The sequence below is a fragment of the Cucumis melo genome, chromosome 6 (genome assembly GCF_025177605.1).
Source record: "Cucumis melo cultivar AY chromosome 6, USDA_Cmelo_AY_1.0, whole genome shotgun sequence".
Lineage (NCBI taxonomy): Eukaryota > Viridiplantae > Streptophyta > Magnoliopsida > Cucurbitales > Cucurbitaceae > Cucumis > Cucumis melo.
Window position 1 is genome coordinate 2,572,251 of NC_066862.1, and position 19,705 is coordinate 2,591,955.

Genomic DNA, 19,705 nt, shown 5'->3' on the forward strand with positions numbered 1-19,705 from the left:
CTTCTGTTTTCTTCAAATTTTGCTCTAAATTTATATAACTCTTACAATTTCTACCATTTACTCAGATCGTCGCTAATCCACCAACTCATTTAACAAAATAGACTCCTTAATTTCAATAATATCAAGCTTTACATAAACTATGACATGATTAATTCACAAAGCATAGGTTGAAATATTTTAACCACGTTAGTTTTTATTTTAAGAGAGATTTGTGTATATAGTAAATAATTAAAACTATTTACAAAATATAACCCAAAAAAATTGAGAATTTTTTTGAAAAGATATTTCCCTTATTTTATACCATGTATTTTAGTAAATTCTTCAAATACATATGAGAATATATATACGTGTGATGAATTGATTATTGATGGTAAGATTTTGAATAAAAGAACAAATTTAGGGATAAATTTCTTCTATCTACAACAAATAAATTAGTAATTTAGCCTTCCAGGTGTAGTCTTTAATTTTGTTGAATACTTTCGTTTAGTTGTTTTCATTGATAATGACGAGAAAACATTGTCAAATAGAGAAATATAGCATGTAGCTGAGCGACTCTTCGAGGCTTCTTATTTTATTTTATTATTATAATTAGAATGAAATATCAAACATCGGACTTGTAGGGATGATAAATAATAAAAAGGACGAGACACTAAAACCCCAAAGGGGTGGAAAGATTGAAGAGGGATGACTTATTTGTTTTACTTTCAAAATCAAAGAATCCAATTGGTTGAAAGTATTAAATTAAAACCACTTTAACAGCAATTTCATCCTAAACGTTCTTTACAAAGTTTACATTTTCTAAAAGAACACGAAATGAAGAAACAAAAAAGAACATCGTTTCGTAGATAACTAATTAATCAAAAATCAGACAAATGAATACACAGAAAAGCAAAAATAAGAACTAAGAAGCAAAGCCACCTGTTTTTGAGATTCTTTTCCACCATGGATGAACAAGGAACAAGAAATCCCATTTTTAAAAGGCAGGAAATTAGAAACGCCTTCAGGGGCTAATGAAACACAAAATATATATCCTTAGAGTGAGAAGACAGAAAAGCATTGTAAAAGATGTTCATCAAAAGAGAGCCAGCCAACAAGCTCCATTCCCTCTTTCTAATTAATTCAAGTGGATCAATAAACTATTTTTAATGAATCAACCGTCTGTCTTTTTCAGTCAAATACAAACACCTCATATCAAAGAGATTTTAGTTTTTGTTTATAGTTTCATTCAATACAGATGATGAACAACAAGAAAAAAAGAAGAAATCAAGAAATCTATATTTTGTTAATGCAACTGTGTGCAAAGTACAAACCTAGTCGACGTCGTCATCATCAGAAAAAGAATACAGATGCAATATTCTTGTGTTGTATTCATCTTTTTTTTTTTTTTTAACTTGTAAAAGGAAGGTAAATCCGGATAATATCTCGTTTTCTAAGCTTACGCCGACATATGGGACATCTATGTTGAGTAGCTATGGCCGTTTCGATGCAATTCCTGCAGAAAACGTGCCCACATTTTGTTGTCGTTTCTTCAACCAATGGTTCTATGCAGATCGCACACCGCAAAGTCCTATCTGTAGGTGGGATGCTACTACTTAGTGCAAGTGTAGAAGGAATGTCGGTGTCAGTTTTTGCCTGCAATAGGAGGTTTACACTTTAGTTTCAAGCTCTAATAAATAAGGATCTTAATCAGATATTTAATTAATGTAGTTACTAGAAAAATCCAAGTGCTTTACATAAGATTAAGAAACATCACAAATCTAATGGCAATAGTCAACAGAAACATCAATTCAATGGCAAATTTCATTCAAAGACAAAAATAGCAAATTTGGCAGGGAAAAAATATATGGCCCTCACAAAAACTTGCCCAAGATGAAGCAATTTGGACAGAGATCATATTATTATTCTTTTTCCTTTTTTTATGAAAACAACTTTTATTGAGAATAAATGAAAGAAGATGGAGATATACTATAAGCCACAGCAGAATGTAAATATATGAAAATTAGCAACAGATCGTTTGAGATGTTTTCACTGAAGAAAAGCATCTAAAGGATGTTATCAAAACTTGAATCAATATTTTCCCAGAGCTAAATGAAAATGAAACTATCCAATTGGAAACTAAAATGTTAGTTGATTGCTAGGCGATAAACTGACAACCTTCTGTTGCACTTTCTCATTTACAATGATTTTAGAAGAAGTTTCTATTAAAAACCTTGTTCACAAAATATTTCTTTAAAACTAAAAAATGTGGTCCCAAAAAGTTATTTCATTATTTTCCATTTGGCTAATACTTCTGTGTAAAAAGGAACAAGATAAATCTTTCGTAAGCAGCCACATATTTTTACAACAGAAATCAACATTGATTTTCTTTATAACGAATGTGGACTGAATTTTTCAAAAACACATACGTTCAGTTTCAACTTTATGCAGATAAATGGTAGAAGAAAGATTTTAACAATGAACAGGCAATTCCAAAGGTTGCAAGTGTAAAAATCACTAAACCAGTACTACCTTAGTGGCCCTACTACTGCTTTCACAGCTTAGGCGAAGGTCCAAGTTGTGAATTGTTTGTTGTTCCTGTAAGGATACATTATTGCTAATTGTAAGAGGCGACCAAATTGTAAAAGGGGGCCAAGTTGTTACATCTGCAAAATATCCAAAAAGAACATGTGTTAATTAATGAACTAAATGTGTTAATTTATCTCATTTTTTATAATCATGAATAACCGAGGCAAGCTACAAAAAAGGCCTCCAATCAAAAGAATGTTGATCTCATGATCAACTGCAATTGAAATATTGATCCGAAGTTTGAGCAGGAATGTGTTTGGAAAAAAAAAAATCAAATTCTCCAAGGAGGTACTAGAATTTGAAAAAATTGGATGCAAATGAATAAGACAAATTGATCAGCGATGAATGGAGGAACGGGTAATGAACATATGATTATGAATGTAAATAAAAATACATGCCCAAGAATGTGATGAAAGAACAAAGGCTTGGTTCTATCCTGAGGAAGCCTATAGGTGACTAGAAAAGATCTTACACTTCAAACACAGCAGCCTGCATGTTAAGAACTAAGGAATTTTCTCTTACCAAACTAAATATAATTCAAATATGCATTGTACTGAAATTTTATTCAAACAGTCATATAGGTCCACAATTTAGAAGATTCACCACAAGAGAAAAATCTAAAAATGTGAATGAGATATTCTCAAAGAACACCTTGAGTTTGCCACAAAAAAAGGCCGAAACATACTGGGAAATGGTAATGTAGCCACACTATCCGTGAGAAATAACCAACTATTGATATACATAAAAAGAAGTGTACAATTTAGAATGAAAAAGCATAAACCTGAGAGAGCACCATATACTTCTGTGTTGCCATTACGTCTGATGACTGCACCATAGCCACTCTCAAAGTGATTTCTTCGAAAATTCTTCCTGGCCTAAAAAAATTGACACCATCTTAAATCCCTAGTGTGGCCTAATAAGAATACAATCATAATATTACCAAAATGTTACATACTTCAGCAAACTTCCTAGGAGAAATTATAGCTATGTCCTCGTCGATAGCGTCTGTGGCTTGTCCTTGGTAATGATTGTAGTATTGCGCTGCTTCATCACGGGGGCCAGTTGGATCAATGCACTCATCCGGGGGTGGACAATTCAAATCGAAGTCCAACACTGTTCTTCTCTCAATAACTCTTGCACTCCAATCATGTAGATCATTTGAACTTTGAATGCTCATCCCGACAGCTCTTTCTGTCTTTCAAGCCTGAAAAAGTAGAATCGTCCACAGAAATGGAGAAGTAATTCAGATTGAAATAACTAGGAGGTTGAACCATTGTTATTGTAATGTAATTACCAAGAAGTCGACATTAAATTGAACAAATGAGTTGAACGTTCAAAACAAAAAATACAGAATTCTCTTACTTTGCACATCATTGACCTAAAAAAAATACATGACGAAAATACGAAAGAACTGAAATATCCATAGGAAACATAATTTAAAGTTTGTTTAATTCATAAAAGAATGTTCGCATCAAAATTAATCTGTTTAGTGGTTATCACTGAAAATTTGTTTAATTTATACACAATTCAGAGAATCAAGACGGAGTTGGAACTATGAACCAACAACTTCGTTTTTTATTTTCTACCATTAACGTTAAGTTACATAAACTATTTATGTTTTTTTTTTTTTTTGTGAGAAACTATTCACACTATTTTTTTGTTTGTAACTCAAATAAATAGATAATTTAGTGGATTTTGAAAAACATTAAAATATATATATATATGTATATATTTCTTATATTTCCTGATCAAAATTCTGCTAGAAATTTAAAACCTTGGTGGAATTGATTACTACAAAAAATTGTTACAAAAAATTTGCCAAACGGGTTCTAAAAATAACGGGACGCCAATTAGACTCTTTCCCACTGTCTAAATCCACATTTTATTTACCCATTTCATCCACGATTATTTCCCCCAATCACGGCCCTTTAAACTATGATTTAAAAATAAACCCTCTGATGAACTCAAAAAATAATAAAGCCCCAAATTTAGCTAATATATGGTTAAGATTTCACGACCAGAACAGAACCCCCAACCAAAAAGCATAAAACCCTAAACCAATTGAACCGTGAGTAAAACTATTCAAACGAATCATCTTCTTGAATCTAAAACAAAGCGTCCTAAAAGCTTCAACTGGCTTCGTTCAACAGTTCGGAACTCGAGCGAAAATCGAGAAAAAATCAAGAATCAAAAACACAGAAAGAACCACAAAAAAACAATCAAAACGAACAGAACCCACCATAAACAAGCACAAAACGACAAACAAAAGCAAGAAATCAGGGAAAAGAAGCATGAATCAGGCAATACAACAGTGGCGTGAAGAAAACAGTAAAGGGGATCGTACCTGGCGAAGAACGAAACGGCGAACTGGGGTTGGAGCAAAGCGATCGAAAGATGAAACGGAAGAGACTTGCAGAGAGGAAAAGGAGGAGGGAGAAGAAGAAATGAGAAGAGAAAATGGGAGAGAAAGAGAAGGGGGGCGGCAATCGAGATATAAAAGCAATGTTGGCTTCCTTCCATTCCATATATGTAGAGGCGAGGAGGTGTTTTGTTTGAAAAACTTTACATCCTTGCGAGATCCTCCTTTCCTCGAAATTATTCTTTATTTTTGCCATTCTTCGTTGCTCTTTGTCTTTGTCCTCTTCGGCGCTTCCCTTATTCTTCCCCCTCCCCTCCCCCGCCCTGGGCTCTCGTCGGGCCCATTTAGTTTTCTTTTCGGCCCATACTTCTCTTAATTCACCCATTCTTTTGGATTTTTATTTTATTTTTTTATTAAAAAAATAATTAGATAATAATAGGGACATTTTTAAATATATATAGAAAAACAAAAAGAACTATTTAAAAAAGATAGCAAAATATATTTAATTCTTCGTTTACATTTTTCTTTCCTATACATTTTAAAATGTTTCGATTTTTTGCTAATATGAAACTGCCCAATATTTTTAATTTAAATAGTTATTTTAAATGACAAAATTGTCGAACAAATTTACAAATATGTTAAAATGTCACAATCGACGTGTATTAATGTCGTTGATCGGTTAGAGATGATATAGTCTATCATTCATAAACAATGATAGTTTGTTTATATTTATAAATAAACTAGTTCATTGTATTTGTAGGTAATTGAAAACAACTCTTCGAGTTTTGATGAATGAAATATGTTACATAAAACTTGTTCCATTGTTAAGTTTTGAAAGACGGTTGGAATATGCTTTGACCTATCAATTTAGAAATCGATCTTCTGATTCTTTCCACCTCCATCTATATCATCCCATGCTTTTCAACAAGACGTTAAGTGGAATTGAGCACAAATGGATATGAGTTGTTCAAACAACTTTAGTGTACAACTATTTCCTCTAATCATACTAAAATTATTGTCATTCGTAAAAAGTATTAGAAAATGTGTATGAACGATATCGATGATGTTATATAATGTACAAAGCATATTTCATCAAAACTTGTATATACTCGCGATATATTTAATAAAATGGTGTACAACATTTGAATGTTTGATTATTACTTTTTGACTTTCTTAACGTACTTATGGCAATCATAAGCCTTACACATGTAAACATTTAGGAATAAAGCTTTTATAACAAATATAACATATAATGTGCTAATACATAAGGGAAACATAAAAGGACCACGTAAGATGGCCTAACCGATAAGCTTCCACGCTATTGTTATTCACTATTAAAAGAACCAGACGGATTGTTGGGACAACTTAAAATTTAGTACGTTGAAGCGTGGTAAACATATTGTGTGAATTTATCTCACTATTTTTATTTTTATTTGTTTTTTTCCCACCATTTAACCTAATTCATCGACCTTTCAACAGAGATAGATATCAACAAAAATAGGACCCTAAATTCAAACACTACAGTCTATAACATAATTTTTTTTTAACTTCATAGACATTTATAGTCTAATTTGAAATTAAAACAACACATACACACCCAAAAAAGGATAATAGAAGATGGAAATGCCATCAAGTCAACGTGAACTATTCACGATCCACTGTTTTTAAATTAACACATCTAATTAATTTACCTACAAAAACATTAAATCAATACGTCTAATTAATTAACATAAAAACAAGATCGATCTATAAAAAAGAAAAGAAAAGAAAAAAAGAAAAAAATAGTTTTGATTATGTTGTTATTAATTTAAAAGGAAGACGTAAAAATCATATCCAAGTACAGCATCTATTCCCACTCTGATCCCCGTCTGAATCCGTCTATAGACAAAAAGGACATATATTTTGAACACATCATTTGAACATATTAAAAAATGAAAAAGAAAAACGTGGAAAATGATTAAATTAACTATTCCTTTTATCCGAACTTTACTTATTTATATTTAAATCAACTATTCCTACAGCAAATTTTTTACTAAAAATATATTTTTAATAATGACGCACAAAAACATCCACTCGCACGCTAATTACGTAAACACACGCGCCAGTATAGAATTGACACGTGGCAGTAATATTCTCACCAATATCCGAAATTCTCCCGCACCAAATCCTTGCTTTCATCGGAGCTCAGTTCAGTTTAGTTCTTCCCTCAAAAATGGCGGATGGTAATTGATTGAAGCCTTGCAAGTTACGCGTGTGTTTTGAGGCTTTGAACTTCTTTTGTTGAGATTTTTTGAATGGTTATGGTGGCGGTGTCGCTCGGTGGCTGTACGTTTTTTATTTTTTCTTAGTGGATATTTCTACGGCGGTTGCGGTTGAGTTTTTTTTTTTTTTTTGGTCGACGACGAGGAAGTTAAATGGCGGTGCGAGGTGTTTTGATTGTTCAGTTGATGAGTTTGACTCTGACGATTCATCTATTGGCTGTCCCTGGGGAGTTGTTCAAGCCTTTTAACGTGAGCTACGATCATAGGGCTCTGATCATCGATGGAAAGCGCCGCATGCTTATCTCTGCTGGTGTTCACTATCCTCGCGCTACTCCGGAGGTAATTTGGCGATTCTTACTGCTTTACTGTTGTATTTATATTTGCTGAAATGGTGTGCGAGAGAATAATCGAGTTGGCCTTGACTGAAGGGAAGTGAATTTGTTGTGTGTGGATAGTTTAAGCTGCTCAATAATCAGGATACATCATGATAATGAAAATGGAGAGAGACCTTTAATTTTTATTCGCATTCATCATTTATTTGTCTCTTTATTGGTGTAAATCGAGTTTTCCTTTTTGCAATTTTAGCTTCACAGATCTCATTACCAATTGGAAAAGCTTTATTGTAATCCTTTAACTAGGACTTTCCATTTTGTAATTTTATCAACCATCATGTCGATGAAATCTTTATGTTTCTAATAAAGATAAGGCCATTGGAAAGAATGTTTGGCACTCATCACTTATGAGATTTGATCACACTGGCTAAATTTGGTCATAGGTTTTTACACGATTGCAGATGTGGCCTGATTGTAAGATTCTTTCCTTTTATGTTACCACAGATGTGGCCTGATATAATTGAGAAGAGCAAGGAAGGTGGGGCGGATGTCATTCAGAGTTACGTGTTTTGGAATGGGCATGAACCAACAAAGGGACAGGTGCAGTAATTTGTTTACAAGCCAGTCCAATCGTCATGTTTCTAGTAGGTTTCTTGATAACTTAAAATATATTTTACACTTTTTCTCCTTCCAGTATAACTTTGATGGCAGATATGACCTCGTTAAATTTATAAGGCTGGTAGGATCCAGTGGCCTCTACCTTCATTTACGCATTGGACCGTACGTGTGTGCAGAGTGGAATTTTGGGTATATCCTCCTGTCACCCAATTAGTGTTTTCTTTTACCAGTCGAATTTATGAGAGTGGGCTCTCTTTGAGACCGTGTTGTTTGTTATATTGTACTTATCACTTTGAAATTGATAGCATTTACGTTTTAAAAACTGGCATTCATTTCATTTGAAGAACAAAATTAGTTCTTGGTTTAATGTAGTAGCTTAATACTTGGGGCTCAAGATAACAATGCGACATGTCGGCATCTGTAAAACTGCAGTAGATAGGTTAAGTAAAATAGGAAATAAAGAACTATTTTAGACACTTAAAAAAGATGTGCATCTGTTGAAAAATACTGTCTGGATGAGCTTCTAGTCCTTACACGGAGGACATAACTCAGTACAACTACTGATGTCTTGTCATCTAAAAATTATTCTCCTCAAATTTTGTGAAATGTTAACCATTATGTAGTATGGGATTATTGTAGGGGTTTTCCTTTGTGGTTGCGAGATGTACCTGGAATTGAATTTCGAACAGACAATGCTCCTTTCAAGGTGCATCAGCATCTCTTAATGTATATCTGTACTTGCTAGTTGATTATATATTTTTTGGAGCCAAAAGTTTGGCATGTAACCTTCATAAATTTACCTTAAACATGTTGGTATTGCCAAATAATGTTTGTTGCTATCTGTGAGATGATTAACTGTAGCAACACTTCATCTTTTACAGGAGGAGATGCAGCGATTTGTCAAAAAGATAGTAGATCTTTTGCGCGATAAAAAGCTATTTTGTTGGCAAGGTGGTCCTGTCATCATGTTGCAGGTTAAACAGAAACGTTAATGCTCTTAGCTATTGAATATTACTGTTTAATTTAATGATCGTGATATTTGACCTTGCAATTGAAATTTATTGGGATTATATTTATTTATTTACTTTTGTTTTGCTGTTTATAGGACAAGTTTCATGAGTACGACCCTACATTAAGCTGAGTTGTCGATCGGTTATTTTAATGTTTATCAATACTTCCATTTTCTTTAACCATTTCATGTATTGCCGAATTTTGATGAAGTTATCTTCAAAAGTTATTTTTCCAAAAATCACAACTCACCGCTGCTGTGCAAATACTTCCATATGTTCCTTTAGAACTTTGTTGAGTTCAAGCATTGGAATATTCGATTATCAACCAACATTTGAATATTCAATTCTGCAGTGCTGTTCTTTTGGGGGTTGAAGTATTACTATTTTAGTGATATGCTTCATATTCTCATTTTGTAATCCCTCATTATTAGATTTTTTTTTGTGATCCAATTTTCTTTTAAAACATTTTTTCTATGATTTCTTATAGCATGGGAGCATGCTATTTTGCTGGAATTTTCACTATAGTTGGATGGCATCGCCTCTTTTACTATTCTTACTGCCAGTCTTTGAAACTAAATAACAGGTTGAAAATGAATATGGAAATATTGAAAGCTCGTATGGAAAGAGAGGACAAGAGTATATTAAATGGGTTGCCAACATGGCTCTAGGCCTTGGTGCTGAGGTTCCATGGGTTATGTGCCAGCAGAAGGATGCTCCATCAACCATTGTAAAACTTTTTCCCTATTTACTCAAATTTCAGTTTCTCTTTCACATATTTGACAAGAAAGTTGAAGTGTCGCTGTACTTCATGAAATTTTTTTGTTTAGATCAAAATGTCATGTCCCTTTTATGTTAATTTTCAGAATAAACTTTTGTTTGGGAAGGTTTTCTTTTCTATTTTATCTACGTTTTCTTTATATTACTTCAAAGAATGCAATGCATTTACATTGATTTTTAAAAAGTGATATTTGTTCACGAGCATCTTTTAAAAAACATAACGAAACATTGTTGTTGTTCTTTCACTCTTCAAATTACTTGTAAAATGTATTTTGTCAAATGTATTTTATGAGTTAAGAAGTTATGTTGAGTATATGTGTGTTGTGTGTTTAAAAGTTTTGGAGTACAAAACAAAATTTTAAGTGTAGCTTAAACATCACTTTATATAACCTGTTTGGTAGGATCAGTCAATAAAATCGTGTCTGTAATAAACTGACAAGAGTTTGCATTTACTTTTTTCTTGAAATCTTGAGATCCAAACCTTGTTAGTTTATGTTTAATTTGTTAATGATACAGATAAATTCATGCAATGGTTACTATTGTGATGGATTTAAGGCAAATTCTCCAAGCAAACCCATATTTTGGACAGAAAATTGGGATGGATGGTATAGTTTTCTAATTTCTATAAGGGTTATGATTATTGTGCCATAATTACTACTTACTATATGATCGTCTATCTGGTAATCCTTTCATAAAGAAGTTGAATATGCTATGAAGTACTAGTTCAGACTTTATCATAGAAAGTTTGGATTGAAAGAGGTCATAATACTTTTAAGACAGAGTTACCCCTAGAAAGTTTTTGCATTGGTTGGAGTTGTTTTCCTGGGTCCTCATTTCAATCCTTACATCACTTTTTCGTAATTTACGATACAAAATGTTGAAACTTTAGAAGCTTAACCAAAACATTTCATGGTATAATACCGTTTGTCCCCAGCTAAACATGAATTAATAAGTTCATACCTTCATATATCAATTTTACACGATCAAGTGCATAATTGGTTCTGTTGAATAATTTCAAGCATAAACATTTCAATTTTTTTGAAGGTTTTCATCATGGGGTGAGAGGCTACCCCATAGACCAGTTGAAGATCTTGCATTCTCTGTTGCCCGCTTCTTCCAACGTGAAGGGAGCTTTCAGAATTATTATATGGTATGTGAGATCAGTTGGAATATTGTCAATTACAAGATATTAATGAAATCTTTTGAAAATAGTTATGAGAATTGAACATGTCATAGTTTTGTGCGTTTTCTGAATGGTTGGACATAGATTTCATGTGTCATACTACGTAACCCTGTCAAGGAATTCAACTTTTATATGTAATCTTATTTCATGAAAAACACCTTTCATTTACTAGAAAGGAACTACAAAGCGCAGGGAGTCAATAACATTCATGCCCAGTATGTATTCTACTATATAATAAAATATACTTATGGCCATATCTATTTCCCGGCTATATAATGAAATATATATATATGCAAATCATGATGGAGTACTGTATTTAAACCCAGATGAAGTCACTAAAGCGAAAAAAAGTAGAGAGAGTGGAACAACGTAATTCTTTATGATAGATTTTTTTGACGCATTCAAGGCTGAAGCATTTTGCACCTTACATCACTTTGGGTTAGGATTTCACGGGGACTTCCAAACATATCCCTTTTTTTTTTCCTAATTAAATTGTAAGTTGAGGGCTTACTTGTAAGTTGGCCCGTGAAGTTCTTTGTGGTTATTTGTGTGTGTGTGTGTGTATGTTACCCTCTTTCAAATTCCTTGATGAAATTTTGTCTTTATAGGAGAACAACGAGAAATTTGTTTTCCTTGAGTAAATTTATGTATTTAATGGGAGAAAAATGTGAAATGTTTTATTTTTAGGGTAATGGAATCAACAGAATGTTTATATCCTGCATTTATTCAATGATGTAACCAAGCGTACTTCTTAACATTTGCAGTACTTTGGTGGAACAAATTTTGGCCGTACTGCTGGAGGCCCATTTTATATTACTAGCTATGATTACGACTCTCCAATTGATGAGTATGGTAGGTATCTTAGGATGAAACAGATTTTCTCTGATCAATTTTAGTTTTTAGTCATTGACCTATTCCCATGCCATTATTTTGTATTAAGCTCACAAAATCATTGTTCATAGGCTCTACTGGAAATTTTTATTTTCTTCATATAGGTTTGATAAGGGAACCCAAATGGGGGCACTTGAAGGATCTGCATACTGCATTAAAGCTTTGTGAACCTGCTTTGGTGTCTGCTGACTCACCCCAGTATATTAAGTTGGGACCCAAGCAGGAGGTTTGACAATAACTTGTGCTTTTTATGGTTTTTATTATATTGTCATCAGAAATTTTTTCATCCAGATGAGTATTGAAATGGATAAATTGATAAGAGATCAAGGGTTTCTAAATCCCAAAGCTCCAAACGGGTCCATACAAAAATTTTCATTTCCACAAATGTGTCAATACCAACTATTGTCTACTAACAATTGAACAAGGCGAAATGCAATGCAACAGACATTCCCATACTGACCTGATCTCCAATGAACGCCGTATCTCTTCCATGCTGTGTTTATGGCAAGTTAGGCATTAGCATTCAAGTGAAGAGAACAAAAACCACCCTTTTCTTTAATGCAAGCTTTGGCCCCATCTTTTCAACTTCACCTGAAAGGGTTTCCTGGATTTTTGTCTGGGGGATACGGGACTGATGACTAGACTCTACTTGTGGCATCAATGCTGGAAATTAGCAAGAGACTTTAAAAATGGATCACACAAACTATGCTACGTTTTGTTTGTTCCCTCATTGTGTAAATCCATTCTCTCACTTACTAATTACATCCTTCCTCTTCATCTTCCAATTGAAAGATTTTTCTTACCTTGATGTGGATTGAAGCTTTCTTCTCCCTATTTTGTAATGAAAATATTTATTCATGCCATATAGTGTCCAAAGGATATGAATTATTGTTTGCCGATGGATGTTTATATAAGTCCCCAAGTTAGGCGAATATTAGAATTATTAGGAGAATATTAGTTTGGTTATTAGAAGGGAGCAAATTAGTAATTAGCTAGTTAGTTGGTTAGGGTTTTAGTTATAAATAGGATTTCAGTGTTGAGAGGATGGGTGTGAAGAATTTTATGATGATTTCCTAATTGGGAATTTGGTAGAGGATTATGTTTGGACACCTCCTAACAAGAGACTCAAAAACACAAAGAACAAAGAAAACTTAAAAGATAGAATTATATTGCAATATCATTGAAGAAATTACAATATACCTCAACACATTCTAGAGGGCTGAGAGTCCTCTCCCAAATTCCCAATTAGGAAGTCACCATAAAATTCTTCACACCCATTCTCTCAACTTACTCCTACTTATAACTATAACCCTAACCAACTAATTAGCTATTTACTAATTTGCCCCCTTCTAATTACCAAACTAATATTTTCCTAATAATCCTAATACCCGCCTAACTGGGGCCTTACAGTTTTCTGATAAATATGAATATTATAATTCTTTCATTACTGTTTTCAGGCACATGTATACCATATGAAATCTCAAACTGATGATCTAAAACTTTCGGAGCTTGAAACTCTAAGAAACTGTTCTGCCTTTCTTGCAAACATTGACGAACGTAAAGCAGTTGCTGTAAAATTTAATGGGCAAACTTATAACTTACCACCTTGGTCTGTTAGTATTTTACCAGACTGCCAGAACGTAGTGTTCAACACTGCGAAGGTATGATACTCTTATTGGGTTTTTTACTTCGAACTTTCTTGTTAGTAATGCACAAAGGAAGAATATGATTCAACTTTCATCTTAGAAATTGGTCTACAATGCATTGATAAATCTACGTAAGCCCAAGGAAAACCGATAGTTTCAGAAGTTCAGTTTCTTTCTCAGTCTTCTATAAGCTTTAACGATACATGTTGTTGTTCTTGCTAGTTTACATGATGCCCTAGGAAAATTGAATCGATACTGGAGGTTTTATTTTTTCAAGTTTCTATAATAGTTCTGACTCAGTGATGAGAAATGCTGAGCATAGAGATTTTCTGGTTCCAGTGTGTTGCCATTTGCTTTTGAGTTGCTTACAATCTCTCTTCCCAAAGCTCCTTTTTCCGTCAATGGATGCTTCATAATTTAACCTGAGAGGCTAAAATTGCAAACATTGAGCAGGTTGCAGCACAGACTTCCATCAAGATATTGGAGTTGTCTGCACCCCTTTCTGCTAACGTTTCTTTGAAATTACATCCTGCGGATCAGAATGAACTTTCGATAATTGCTAATTCTTGGATGACGGTAAAAGAACCCATCGGCATTTGGAGTGATCAAAATTTTACTGTCAAGGGTATACTGGAGCATTTAAATGTTACAAAGGATCGTTCTGATTACCTTTGGTATCTGACCAGGTAAATTTTCACTTAATTGATAAAATTGGAAACAAGGACACCATGCACGTGCTTGCTGATCAGTAATTAATTGATAAGAGAAGCGTTGTCTTACTATGACTACTGTATACTATTACCAAACTTGATCTGACTTTAGTTTCATGCGAATAATGAAATCTGAAATTATAATTAACTAAATAAACCAATTAGAATTGAGATGGAAATTTTTCATAAGTTAAACTAAAGGAAAAAAATCATTGCTACGACGGTTTCTTCATTTCAAAGAGGTTCTGGGCCTAAAGCCTTCTCAAGTCTTGCCAATGAAAGTTGTTGTTTCTAAATAAAAAGAAATTGGGCCTCCAGCCTTGGTCGATACTTGAGGAGAGTGTTCAAATTAATGTAAAAAGGTTATATATTTTTTATATTCATGATAATTATGATTTTAACATAGCATTATCCCACTTTTAGCTTTCTTTCTTTCTTTCTTTTTTAAAATTAAATTATTTTGCGCCTATGTACTTCGTGAAATACAGGATACATGTTTCCAATGATGATATCAAATTTTGGAAAGAAAGAAACATAAGCCCTACAGTTATGATTGATAGCGTTCGCGATGTGTTCCGTGTGTTTGTTAATGGGAAAATTGCAGGTGATTGAACATGATATCTTGCACTGTATTTGATCTGTTATTTGGCGACGATCTGATAATTTGCTAATTTTAGGAATGAGAATCAACGTAACTTAATGTTCTCAAGATAAGTTAAGGAATCAAATATCCTGGTTATATATACATTTATTTAAAAGGAAAAAAATTGTAGTTTTTAATTTTATTCAATCAAAATAATAAAATACTGCTACAACGTAGTATTAATCATTGAATTTGAAGAATACGCTTTACGAGATGGTGGAATTCATTCAGTTGAGCCACTTTTTCTGTTTTCCAGTATCTTAACCTGAAGTTTGAATAGGCACTCTTGTTTTGGGTTCCACAATTATTTCCTCTTCTTTTTTTTTTTAATATCTAAACATAAGTCGAATTCAAACTTATGTAGTCTCTCGTTCATTATATTAAAGAGGTTTTTTTTTTTAATAAAAAAAATCAAACTTCTGTAGTCTGCTGCATTTTTTTGGAATCATTCACTTACAGCTGTCTAGATTTGAGATGATTTAGTGGTGGCTATTTATGAAGTGTGTTGAACTTCCTTCCCTTTTCTCCAGGGATCAGTTATTTGAATCTAGTTTTGAGGAATTCCTGCCATTTTGATCCGTATTTATTTCCCTCTTTACACAAACAATTATTTTCTATCATATATGGTAAATGTTTAGAAAGCTTATACGAAAAGGTTTTGGATTAAATTTCCATTTGCTGGCACTAGTAAGAAATATCTGCATATTTGTGTCGTGTGTACATGTACTAATCATTTCGCCAACTCTATTCCATTTTTTCCGTCATATGGAAGAAAAGGCAGTGCAATTGGTCAATGGGTGAAGTTTGTCCAGCCTGTTCAATTTCTTGAAGGATACAATGATTTGCTCTTGCTATCTCAAGCAATGGGTTTACAGGTAAAAAAATCATCTACATCTTTTCTTTTGTAGAGATCTACGTGAAACAATGGTTTGTGGTGAGTGATGACTATAACCGTGTTTAATGCCATTATCGAAACTGTCGGGATTTAAATGCATTATCAATTCACTTCAACCACACTGTGTCTTTCTCCAATGTCTCTTTAAGGTGGATACCGCCATTCCCTGTCCTTATTAGGATCCAGGTGGCCTATTCTAAAGAAGAAACATGGTGATCTAACACCGCAAAGAGGTAAAGGTAAATGATTAGAGAATTAAAAAGTTTGAGCTCGAAGCTCATCAATTAACCATAAAAGGAGTGTCTCTTTTCTGAATTTTGAAGGACATTTTGATCTGCCATGAAGGTCCTTAATTGGGATGAAATGGAATAGGTCTTGGTGACAAATCTGAGATAAGGATATTCAAGATGCCATCCTTAGCACTGACCTAAATACTCATAAATTTTCTATTATAAAAATGTTGTCTGAACTATTTGACTTTTTGTTGTTTGTGCCCATGTTTTCTTTCTAAAAGATCTCAAGAATTAGCCATAGTAGTAAAAGGCCACTGGATTCTTCAAAATATCATTAATTTCTTTCTGTTTAAACTCGAGCGGGCCCTAACCTTTTATTGAGTCAGATCCTTTCTAGGTTCAAATCTAGATTTTTTTGCTTCAGTTTAACTATATACAATTAGTTCTTCATTCTTCTCAATGCATATTTCCTCTTAAACTATTTATGTTCTTATTGGTGGTATGTTCGTGGATCTTATATATTATTTGATTTTTTTAATCATACAATAGAATTCTGGTGCCTTCATTGAGAAAGACGGGGCAGGTATTAGAGGTCGTATAAAGCTCACTGGATTCAAAAATGGAGATATCGATCTCTCTGAGTCCTTATGGACTTATCAGGTAATAATATTTAACAGTGATAGTTTTCTTTTAGTTTTTCGCTGAACCTGACTACTAGTAGTTTAAATCTGTATTCAAATTTCTCTAGTTACATCTAGAAAATAGTTGGCATATAAAATAAAATTTTCATTTTGGCACTAGGTTGGGCTCAAGGGTGAATTCTTGAATTTCTATTCTTTAGAAGAAAATGAGAAGGCCGATTGGACCAAATTGTCAGTTGATGCTATTCCTTCAACATTCACCTGGTACAAGGTAGATTATCCAGACATTATCAAATTATTGTTTATTGAAAAAAGAGTCATATTTGATTGACTGCTGTCATTTGTGTTCAGGGAGGGATCTGGAATGAGATTTTTGCATCTTTTTACCTAATAACGTAACTTTTTGTGCTATCTTATTCTTGACCTTTCTTTTGCTAATACCAACCATGGATTTTTCTCTTTATGATTCTGTTGGAGAACTCTTTATTTTGGGTTTTTACTGTATCCAGTGTCCCTATTTGGTCAGATTGATGCTGTAGGAATTTTGGTAGACAATTCTTCACAACGAAGCTTTGTTTGCATGTTTTCCATTTCTGGTGTGTTTATATGGTCAGATTGATGCAATAGATGGGTTTTCTTAATCGACACTTGGAGAAAATCAGGAACCTCATTCCAAGTTCCAGCGATCCATGGAAGTTAAATTGACCAGACATAATCTCTTCGAAATTAGCAGCTCACTTTTTTTGGCTCTGGTGTAGGCGTACTTCAGTTCACCTGATGGAACCGATCCTGTCGCTATTAATCTAGGAAGCATGGGGAAGGGGCAGGCTTGGGTTAATGGTCATCATATAGGTAGATACTGGAGTGCGGTTTCCCCAAAAGATGGCTGTGCCAAATGTGACTATCGTGGTGCTTATAATTCGGGAAAGTGTGTAACAAATTGCGGGAGGCCAACACAAAGCTGGTATGTTCGAACCTACCAAATAGCTTAAAGAATCCAAATTATGTTTCAATGATGACGTATGTGTGTGCGCATGTGTGTTCGTGTGCATGTTTGTATTAGAAGGTCTTGAATTTGTTATATGGCTTTCCAAATGGCCAAACAATGATCACCAGATGTGTCTTCATTTATTCACGATTTTGATTCCAAGGTTTAGAAAAGTGTGCTATACAAATTCAAACTCTATTGACACCTATAATTCTATTAGCTCTGTCCCTCTACTTGTGGACGTAACTAACACACTAAATCATTGTTTACATTTATTTATTTTTGTTAATTATCAATTCTTTTACAATTATAAATATACATATTGAATCAGAATGGATGCTGTATTGCTTGTTAACGTTGCAAGTAAAAGTATCTTTCAGGTATCATATTCCACGCTCATGGTTAAAGGAATCAAGCAATTTACTAGTTCTCTTCGAGGAAACGGGAGGAAATCCGCTTGAGATTGTAGTCAAGTTGTATTCAACTGGAGTCATCTGTGGTCAAGTCTCAGAGTCTCACTATCCACCTCTTAGGAAATTGTCTAATGATTATATATCTGATGGAGAAACTCTCTCAAACCGTGCAAACCCAGAGATGTTCTTGCATTGTGACGATGGACATGTAATCTCCTCGCTCGAATTTGCTAGCTATGGAACTCCTCAAGGAAGTTGCAACAAGTTCTCTAGAGGTCGCTGTCATGCAACCAATTCTCTGTCTGTTGTTTCACAGGTGAGTCGTCCTTGTTTGATATTTCGAAAGAATATTATTGCATATAAGGTGAATTTTCAAGGCTTAATTGCAAATAAAAACATCCTTCTTATTCTCTCAAAAATCGCGCCAAATGTTTCATAACTACTTTTCGAGTAGAAATTCATGGAATCTGGAACAATGTGGTAGTTGTGGCAGTAAATATTCCTCGAGACTCGAGCAGTGTTGCATTGTTTCAAGTTACCGCCACATTTGTTCTAGTTTTTAATTTTCATCCAAAATTTTGATGTTTGTTCTGAAGTATAGAAACTTCTTGAGGTTAATAATTTTTTAATTGGATGAGATATTTCCATAATTTAGCCTTATTTTGATACGGATAACTGGGCACTCAGTTTTATCTTTCCTTTTCAGGCTTGTTTAGGGAAAAATAGTTGCACAGTTGAGGTTTCAAATTCTGCATTTGGAGGTGATCCATGTCATAGCATTGTGAAGACCCTCGCTGTCGAGGCTCGGTGTAGCTCGACGTCAAGTATCCATTTCTCTGTTTGACATGAAAACAACTAATCCTCCATTTTCTATCTGTAAGTATGCTGTGTATTTACTATTATCTTAAATCATCGTCGTCGATTCCATTGTAAATCTGTCGTTTTATTTCTAGTTTTGGTCTTGACTGTACTTTTACGAATGAAATGACATTCTAATGTACTTGAGAAAAAAAATTAGTAAAATAGAGGAGTTCCAAAATTATTTAGAAGAATAGGGTTGATTTGAAAGGCGATCTGAAGTTTTTGTATAGGACGAGAGCCGTCCTATTAAATTTTTTAAAGAATATATTAGGTCTAATTTTGAAGCCATTACTTCGATGAGAGGTCGGGTTTTGAAGCCATGACCTTCATGCATTTATTTTATTTTATTTTCTATTAACTTAAATAGGTTTGAAAAAAATAATTTTTTTTCCAAATTATTATAACGATACATAGATATAAATAATTTTTAATCTTCAATATATCATTTTTAAAAAATTAACTGTTTAAACAATGGTTTTGTTTTATGAAAATTTAATAAATATTTCAAATCTATTGTTTGTTTGTGTATATATTTGAAACTTTCACAATTCTGTAATAAATATCAAAGTTTAAGTATTTGCAACAATCTATTTTATATTTATAGAAATGTTAAATCGTAGATTTAATACGAATTTCTAAAATTTTAATTTTGTGTCTAAAAAGTAAAAATGTCAAGAAT

The 19,705-nt window shown here is 33.3% G+C and overlaps 2 protein-coding genes across 4 annotated transcripts; one reads left to right on the forward strand and one right to left on the reverse strand.

The window, feature by feature from the left end:
* Positions 1-1,068: 1,068 nt before the first annotated feature.
* On the reverse strand, positions 1,069-5,185 carry LOC103483470 (uncharacterized). Its single transcript, XM_008440118.3, has 5 exons — positions 4,910-5,185; positions 3,521-3,769; positions 3,347-3,440; positions 2,509-2,642; positions 1,069-1,632 (listed from the first exon to the last, which is right to left on the reverse strand). Exons 2-5 carry the CDS (start codon positions 3,740-3,742, stop codon positions 1,387-1,389), a joined length of 696 nt encoding a protein of 231 aa, XP_008438340.1. The 5' UTR covers positions 3,743-3,769; positions 4,910-5,185; the 3' UTR covers positions 1,069-1,386.
* A 1,898-nt stretch (positions 5,186-7,083) lies between these two features.
* Positions 7,084-19,217, forward strand: LOC103483471 (beta-galactosidase 9). 3 transcript variants are annotated; one of them, XM_008440119.3, is made up of 19 exons: positions 7,084-7,524; positions 8,022-8,117; positions 8,212-8,324; positions 8,775-8,841; positions 9,017-9,109; positions 9,729-9,872; positions 10,439-10,527; positions 10,967-11,072; positions 11,870-11,957; positions 12,101-12,222; positions 13,454-13,657; positions 14,096-14,328; positions 14,841-14,956; positions 15,773-15,870; positions 16,673-16,783; positions 16,925-17,035; positions 17,523-17,728; positions 18,133-18,481; positions 18,872-19,217. In XM_008440119.3, the coding sequence occupies exons 1-19, from the start codon at positions 7,339-7,341 to the stop codon at positions 19,007-19,009; spliced, it is 2,670 nt and encodes an 889-aa protein (XP_008438341.1). In that variant the 5' UTR covers positions 7,084-7,338; the 3' UTR covers positions 19,010-19,217. The 3 variants fall into 3 exon arrangements, with proteins under 3 accessions (XP_008438341.1, XP_050941958.1, XP_050941957.1); XM_051086001.1 differs by lacking the exons at positions 7,084-7,524; positions 8,775-8,841 and having other exon boundaries at positions 8,081-8,117; XM_051086000.1 differs by lacking the exons at positions 7,084-7,524; positions 8,022-8,117 and having other exon boundaries at positions 8,759-8,841.
* Positions 19,218-19,705: the final 488 nt, after the last annotated feature.